Raw genomic sequence first — 9223 nt, forward strand, 5'->3', positions numbered from 1 at the left:
CTAAGTTATGGAAATTTTGAAGTTAGGGAAAGACTGACGAATAAATCATGAGACAGCCCGTCTCATCATCTTAGACTTAAGACCCATTTCTATTCTTTAGCCTTTCCCGATTATTAAATTATGGATTAGTAATTGTCTTCTTTGTTAATTTTATTTTATTGTATTTTATGATTGTTTTGTACAACACTTTGCTCAGTGTTAGCTGAATTTAAATTTGCTCTTATAAATAAAATATATATACACACATATTGCGAATTGCAACCAACCGCTCAATCCACTGCTCACCTTTCGCTTTTGAAACGCATAGAGAACCTATGGTAGCCGCCACCGGAAAAACATTTCACCAACGGAGACAACTTAGTAAAAAAAGTTTGTTCGTAAAGGGCTTCTGTAGAAACATGGCGGCACAAAATGGCGACTTCCACGTAAGGGGACCCTCGGTGTATGTAGATAAAAACGTCTCATTCTAAGATAATAAATAATAATGATTTATTATAAAAAGATCTTTATACACCCAAATATAGTTTTGTATATTATTTAGCATTTCTGTCAAGAGATCCTTTTAAAAATTACACACTGCACCTTTAAGGAGATAAGTAATGTGCAATTAACACTGTCATTACTCACACATATACACATACATACATACATACATACATACATACATACATACATATATATATAAGTAATGAGCATTGCACATTACTTACCACCTTAAAGTGTAAGTTTGCATTAGATTAAGTGCACTGAACATTTAATGTGGATTATTTGACCATATCTGGGAAATTATTGGACTAAATAGTGTCTATATTATGTCTTTCCAAATGTTTGACTCTGAAAAGAAGCTGTCTTTTGGCTGGATTGAAATGTGTGTGTGTGTACATTAGACTAAAATGTTTCCATATGGAAAATGTATAAATGAATAGCGTTGTGAAGGAAGCAGTTTGCCACAAAACAGCTGGAAAATCTCCTCAGCACTTCTTCAACAAACAACTTCAATTCCTTGAATTCTCCCTGTGGAGATTTGTTACTTGTTCCATTGCCTGACTGTGTACCTCTATAGGTGATAAAGCAGCCGTGTATCTATAATGCCAGACGTATCATTTTTCTGAGATTTACAAACACATTTTCTCCAGCTTATTAATTCACATTCCTTTTATAGCCCGTTGGATATGGTAGTTCTTTAACTTACTTTTACTTGCACGCGGATCATCATGACTATTTCTTTGAAATAAACAGACTTGTAAATGTAGAGGTTTATGAAACTAGGCAGGAGAGTAGTTATTAGAAAGGCTAGTGTTAGGTCACCATTGGACTGAGTCCCTGGAACATGTGTGTGACAAAGCAAAAACATGAGAGGGCCAAAGTGCTCATTACCCATCTGCGCATCAGGGAGCTTTTAACCAGAAAAGATTTGTAAATCTTCCTGCTTGTCTAAGACGATCAGTTCTGCTTTCTATGTATTACAGCACCTGTTGATATTTGATTTATGTTTAACTAAAGCTTTCAGATTGGGATAGTGAGAGCTTTTTCACATCCCATTCAGCCACATGGGCCTCATTTTCAGCCCAGTTTGTAGATATTAAATTCCAGATGCCAGAAAGGTTAAAGATTATACAAGTTTATAATAAATGACTATAATAATGCATAGATATGGACATACATTTATAAAGTACTTTTGGGGGTCAATGCTTGCACTTCTGAAAAACCTTCACAAAAACTTTTTGTAGTGGAAAAGATTCTTCAGAGTAAGGTAAAAAAGAAAGTATTCTTGTTAGAAACTTCGACTAAAAGGTTCTTTGGAAACCAAAAATGGTTCCTCTTTGGGAGGGTTTTCCAACCCTTGGTGGTTCGTGGGGGAGTTGTAGTTGTAGTAAAATCTCAGGGGGTACTTCAAGTAAATAATTTAGGGAAAGCTGACAAAAAAGTTTGAAAATGGCATCGCTGTGAGTAACCTTTTGTTGCACCTTTATTTTTAGGAGTGTGTGGAATGTTTTTGAGAGCGAGTGAATGCTTTTCAGAAATGATAAAAGGCATAAAAGCTCTTTATGCGATATATTGATTGTTACCTGTATGTATGCATGCTAGCCATTTTTTATATGTGCATATCTTCCTGTGTGATGTATGGCAATATATTTTTAAGTACATGATGCTGTATATTCTGTTCATATTCCCATTGGCTGTGTTTCCCAGCATCTGTCATTTTTATGACTATCTTTCCCTCAAGCATCAGACTTTTCTGTGGAAAATACCACGGCTTAATGATGAAACAACTGTTCTTTCATAATTCTTCCCCCAAAGATTACAACTGGCCCATTTGGTTTCGGTTCACGCAAGGTTCGTAGCATTTAAATCAGTGCCCATTCTATCCTTGCCAAGATGATGGCATGAATTCAGTCTAACCACAAAGTAATTGCGCACAGCCTTCATTTATTTAAGAGGCTGCCCAAGGGTGCACTGACTACTTCGGTAGATGCATCTTGATGCATCCTGCCAGAGATGAAGTTTAAAACATAATCCTCAGCCACAGTTTGGGCGATGTGGTAATTTTACAGCGTCTGTAGCTGTGGTTAAAACCTCTAGTTCTAACATTCAAAATCTAAGGGAAAAAAACAAAACAGGAAGGTAACATTACTCATGCACCCCTGTTATTAAGATGATTAGCAGTGCAGGAGTGGGGGAAGCGACTAGGGTTTAAGAGACGGGATAAGTGTGGGGAAAGAGCCAGCCCTCTTGTAGTGGATATCTGTGAGAGGAACATTAGGGGAACCAGGTTCAAAGGGGTATAGGGTGTCTGTGAGGAGGTAGTTAAAGACTGTAAAAATCAGAGTACTCTATAAAGAATAGATTCTAACAGAACAACTTCCACTGTAGTGGAAAACAAGACTCCCCCTCTCTCCTTCTCTCTCTCACACACACACACATACACACTCACACATACACACGCACATCTACTTGCACTCTAGCTCATGTCTTGTTCTGCATCTGTAATGATTTTACAGGCCTTTGAAAGAGAGCTACAGTATTATTCTTCAGGAACCATGCCTCCATCAATGAAATGTGAGGACAGATATCCTTGTTGTCATTAGAACCTTATAGGCATTATGTTACGTCACGCTCTCAGACGGACACATACCAGATTGAAAGACCATTTGCCAAGGATTTCATGCTGTAAAACAACACATGCGAGGGTCTTGAAAGCTGTGTGTTACATGAGGTGGAGTCTTTACGTGTCTACTGTTGCGTGGGTATACTGTATGTGTTTGCTTAAGGACCATATGGTGAAATGAATGCAGACTGGCAGTGTCTGTAAAACTGATGAAAGACTGTTGTGAATCCAAGCCAAAGTCAAACAAGGCTTTCCATGACCAATGTTTTGCTGTGAACCTCTGCGATCCAAGTCTTGGAGAGGAGAAAATCCACCTTCATACATCATATGTGACATCACCGCTTTCGTAACATTTTCCATAAAACGTTGTTCTTTTGTTTTTCATGGAATGTGCAGGACATTAATGCCTTGTTCTGTCACAAAAAATCAGACAGGGCACTGCATATATATGGAGTTAAAGGGATTGTTCACCCAAAAATGAAAATTCTGTTATCCTGTATGAGTTTCTTTATTCTGTTGAATGAAAAGAAGATATTTTGACAAATGATGGTAAGCATACAGTACCCATTGACTTTCATAGTAGGGATAACAAATACTAAGTCAATGGGTACAATCTACAGTCTAATTGAGGATGATTTAATAATAACACAATTTTCATTTTTGGGTGAACTATCCCTTTAAAGTGAATGTGTATCCGTTTGGGTTGAATGATTGACTCTCTACAGCGACCCTCAAAGGAAAGATAAAAGATGCTGTAGCAAAGCACCTCCTGTTCAGTCTCGCGCTCTGTCACGACCTTTTGCCATCACTCAGCAAACCTCTCTGTAGGTAATCGTCATATGGAGCTGCGAGTGAGAAGAAGCCCTGTCTCTAAAATGAAGATCTCCAGTATAAAGAGAGCACCCTCTTTACAAAGACCGGTCAGTCACACCTCCACGACAAATTGAAGAGACAAGCATGCAAGACGGCTATCTGTAGTGTCTGCCACTGTCTAGCCCATTGCTTTTTAATGACATTGCTGGTTGTGTGCAGCGACATGCTTTAGCATTAAAACATAGTGTATAAATTCAGTGTAAACATACCATAATAATTAATTAGCTAATCTTAAAACCATTATAAGCAAGAAACAAATTCCAATTGATCTTGCAGTTCAAATGTTAAGCTTAAAGGACAAGTTCGGTATTTACACTTAAAGCCCTGTTTTATCGCTGCAAAAGATGCTTTCCAATAGGTTTTATCGTAGTTTTTGTCCAACTCCGTTGACTTGTATTAGATGCAGGGGCGTAGCTAGAATTTAATTTTTGGGGGGTCCCATCTTAAAATGAGGGGGCAACTCTCATATATATATATATAAATAGGCTTATCACCTATTAATAAAACAGCTTAATACCTTTACACATTTAAAACAGCATATTTACTTAACCGTTTCAGCAGAACATGAAGTAGACTCAGATGATATAGATGGCACATTTTTATCTTCTCGCTCATCTTCCCGTGCTTTTTTTAAAAAGTGTAATATTGTACTTTGCGCGTCAGCTGCCACTGTCACCGAATATTAATGAACTCTCATGCGAAGATGACAGCATAAGTTACGCACAACAACACGTGACATGAGCTAATCCAATCAAGTTTGAAAACAGCTGTCAATAGGACTAAGAAATCAACATTTTTTTATTTTATTTTAAGCAATTGGAAATCTGAGGGGGCGGACATGTAAATGAGGGGGCCAGGGCCCACCCAGGCCCCCTCGTGGCTACGTCCCTCATCAGATGTGCTGTGAGGTCCAATATTACTCCAGAAACGGAAATGGAGTTCTTTGTATTCTTGCAATTGGCAAAGGTGGATTATCGCCACCAACTGGGCTGGAGTGTCTATTATTCAAGCTCTCAACGGAAGAATGCACGGGTGTGAGGCGCCTGGAAAAACGGGTCCACAAGTCCACAACAAATGGCAAAACACCCGTTGGAAAGCATCTTTTGCAGCGATTTTTGTGTGAGGATATCAGTGAACACCCCTGAGCACTCGGTGAGTTTCACGTTTTTGTTAACGAAAGTTTAATGCATTTTAGGAAGGATTGTTCCAGTGCACCTATGCAGCCATTGTGGGGTGGGGGGTGATATACCACAGAAACCTAAATTCTCGGGCCAGCAGCATATGTCCAAATTTCAGTCAAAACCATTCTATTTCATCATAAACAATCTGAAAACAGGGCTTTAAGTGTAAAATACCAAACTTGTCCTTTAATTGTTCTCATTTCGCATTACATTTATGCATTTGGCGCTTTTATCGACTTACAGTTCAGGGTGGGGGTTATCATTTACAGTATGTTTCTTTGGGATGATACCCATGACCTTTGCATTGCCATTGTAATCCTCTTCCAACTGAGCTACAGGAACATACAGTTGTGCTCTTATCCATACCCAAGCCCAATTTTTTATTATGGATTTTATTTGAAAAATGGGTCATTACTGACACACAAAAAGGGCAACTGTAAGACATTGTGTTAGCTAATATTTTTCATGAATATCTCTAACACAATGTCTTACAGTCTTTGTCCACATTTCCAGTAAGAAATGACCCATTCACCAAATAAAAATCACCATAATTAAACATTTGGTCTGGGTATGAATAATTTTAAGCACTTCATATAGCTCAGATGGTGGCACTGAGCATACAAAACCTGCAGTGTAAAAATGCACTTAAAAAGTCATTTTCAACTTGTAATGAGTTGCTGTATATCTTATTAAATAAAGGTGAAATAAGATAAATAAATAGTTTTACTGTGCTTCACTGTTGTACATATCCACCACTCTTTTCCTACTACACTCTTATTGTTGGCTCCTTAGGCAATGTTAAATCAAATGCAAGTTGCTTTAGATAAAAGCATCTGCTAATCTTCCTAACCCATCCTGACTGGCGTGTAAGCACTACAAATTCAAGCTACTAATGACAACCCCTGTTATATGTGCTGCCAGTTCAGCCATGTAAAGTGTATGGAGTGAAGGAGTGACGGGCTTGTAATTTGAGAGTCGGACCTGAGGTATTATTATCTGAAGTCAGCACAGAGTCTGAGCAGTCCAGATGTGGAAACAGACACAACCTAGGACATTGCGAGGGTTTGTATGTGTTCCTATCGTCTGCTGATAGTTGGAAAGCTGCAATCCAACACTGCGGCGTTACTTTATTGTGTCAGTTTATCCGCGTCGTGTCGGGATTGCTCGGCAGTTTACGCGTTGGACATGCGTAGGATTGGAGAAGGAAGGCTTGTTGTTTGAAAAACCAAGTACTTTTGACTTTGATAACACACAAGTGGGTACGATGGCTTCCCCTCTGCACATACTAACACTTTGTTTGGTTTTATTGCGTCTTGGAGGGTCTGACTTTTCGGGACACTTACAGCCGGAGATGTCCAACGGCACCTTTCATCATTATTTCGTACCGGATGGTTACTACGAAGAAAACGACGATCCCGAGAAATGTCAGATGCTCTTCAAAATGACCGACGATCGCCGATGCAGCCTGGACGAGGACCAGGACTCGGTGATCCGGGACGATTTTACTATTGTGAAGCGTCACATCGAGGACGCGGCGCGGGTGCTCGAGGGCATCGGGAAAAGCATTTCCTTTGACCTGGACGGAGAAGACAGCTATGGGAAATACCTGAGGCGGGAGACGACACAGATCAGCGAGGCGTTTACCAACTCCGAAAAGTCTCTGCTGGAGCTGGAAGTGAAGTTTAAACAGAGTCAAGAAAACGAGCTGAAAGAGGATCACAAGATCAGCGACGACTTTCTCAACATGATCGTGCACACGCGTGACGTGCTGAAGGAGACACTGGACATCTCGCTTGGACTGAAAGACAAGCACGAGCTGCTGTCACTCATCATCCGGAGTCACGGGACACGGTTAAGTCGCCTGAAAAACGAGTATTTGAAAGTGTAGACATGTCTGTCATGCCCTCAGATGTCCTTGGATAGGAAATTTTGATACAATTGATGCAGCTGTTTTGTGCAATAATTGGAAGCCAATATTCACTTAATAGCAGCATTCATATTTGATGGACAGGCATTATTGCTTCTGATAATAAGACTGGTGTGTCAAAATAAAGGTTTTACCTCTTGAAAGGAGACATCCCTTCTGAGCCACTCTGAGTTAGTTAGACTCACTGTTTGGTTGGTCATTATTTTCTCCTATAAGGATGTAGGCTGTGTTTTATGAAAACATATGCCCATTTGCATTGGCATTACTTGAATGTTTCAGAGGAAAATCATGTAAGCAGAATGAATATAGTTTTCATTGTACAAGTTGTAACTGTAATATTTGGTTTATTAAAAAAGCATGTATTTGGAATAGTTTTTAACCATTCAGTCTGACAATCCTCCAAAAGTTTGAACAAATTATATTCACAACATTATTTTATTATTATTGCGTTCTACCATGGAGGGATAAAGCACATTTTGTTCTTCTTTGTTTATGTCAGTATATTTTGTGTGCCTTAAGAAATCTATATATTTTATTATGGGCTTTTAAAACATTAAACTGTGATTGTGTATATTTATGATAAAGCGTAAATGTAGTCATTTTATTGAGACTTTTGCATTAAATATTCTTGTAGTCCTCTGAGAAGTAATGGGAAAAGGACCATCTGTGATGACACATTCCCTGACAATCCAAGATGACTGCGGGCAGGAATATTGGACTTGAAACGTTTTCCATGTGTAGTTTCATTCCTGAGAATTTTCATCTCTTTTTGTAATAAAATTCTTTAAAATAGTTTGTGTGTGTTCTAGAAAATCACATTGCCTTAAGTCAAAAAGTGATAGGTCTAGTTTTGTTAAATTAAGGCTTTGTGTTCGTGCAATGAAGAAAACAATTCAAGAGAAAAGACTGACGAACAGCCTACTAAAAAGATCTAACAGTAGCATAAAAAGGTCTTAAGTTTCAGAATTCATGCTTGGAGGTGTGGCTAACAAATGATGTAATGCATGTTCAGGTTTAAGGATATGGTTTTCTATATAATGTTAACATGAACCCCTACTTTTGAAAAGACCCCAAAAAATGTTAGAGCCAAACTAAAATAGATTAATTACTGTTACAATGAAAAAAAGTTGTTATAAAGATCTTAAATAATACATTTTAAATAACTCCACAAAACATATATGAAATATTTTGATTGAAATGAATTGATACTGGCCTTCCGGAGCAATCTAGAAATACACTTCAGATAAAGCCACAGGACATGTTCTGTTACAAATCTGAATATGATACCTCTAAAACTCTGAATTTTATGAAATGTTGTTAAAACCATGTCATGTGAGTTTATTTAGAGAAATGGGTTAAACTTCACATCTTCCAAGAATCTTTTGAGTTTATTGTTCCGTGTGTCAGGCAGACCCATTAAATTTGAACATCCAGATGACACATTAGAGAGAGAGAGAGAGAGATTTAATGTCCAAGGCTAGCTGTTTGAATGTTTTACCATAAACACTGCACATGAGAGTGCTTGTATGACTTAATATCTCCAATAAATGTAGGTACTACTTTATTCTGTTATTTAACTTTGTGTGTAGTTTTTTGTTCTAATTCTTTAATTTGATTTATATAACCTACTATGTCACTTTAAATTTGAACTATAGACTTTGATGTATTTTTACTATTATTTTAAATTTGCTTTGGTAATACAAATGTTTCTGTCACAGGCACGTGCAGGGGGCGAAGGGTGCCCGAGCACCTGCCCCTTTACCCCTGGATGAGTGCCATTTTTGTCAAGTCATTTTTGAGCTGTAAATAAAATGAGTCACATGATGACCTATTGACCTGTCACGGGACAATCTCTTCCAGAAGGATCCCTAGCTCACATCGCAAGTGTGCTCACACGCTCTAACTACGACACAGTGCACAGTTCAGGGTCCTCTTGAGTCGACCCTGACCACAGATAAACTTTTACAAACAGCATACAAATATAAACAATGATGCATACATGTTCACTCACTTCGGTTTTTGTTGTTGTTTGGGGGAGAAAAGATTCACTGGTTTCGAGGGGTCTGGTCTTTGTTTTTTGACTAAAAACTATTCATACTTCGAATTACTAACAGTTTTTATAAAAAAAGTAGT

The 9223-nt window shown here is 38.2% G+C and overlaps 1 protein-coding gene across 1 annotated transcript; it reads left to right on the forward strand.

Moving 5' to 3' along the window:
* Positions 1-6116: 6116 nt before the first annotated feature.
* fibinb (fin bud initiation factor b) lies at positions 6117-7882 on the forward strand. The gene has a single exon (XM_055204565.2). The coding sequence runs from the start codon at positions 6428-6430 to the stop codon at positions 7049-7051; it is 624 nt and encodes a 207-aa protein (XP_055060540.1). The 5' UTR covers positions 6117-6427; the 3' UTR covers positions 7052-7882.
* Positions 7883-9223: the final 1341 nt, after the last annotated feature.

This window comes from Misgurnus anguillicaudatus, chromosome 21 (genome assembly GCF_027580225.2).
Source record: "Misgurnus anguillicaudatus chromosome 21, ASM2758022v2, whole genome shotgun sequence".
Lineage (NCBI taxonomy): Eukaryota > Metazoa > Chordata > Actinopteri > Cypriniformes > Cobitidae > Misgurnus > Misgurnus anguillicaudatus.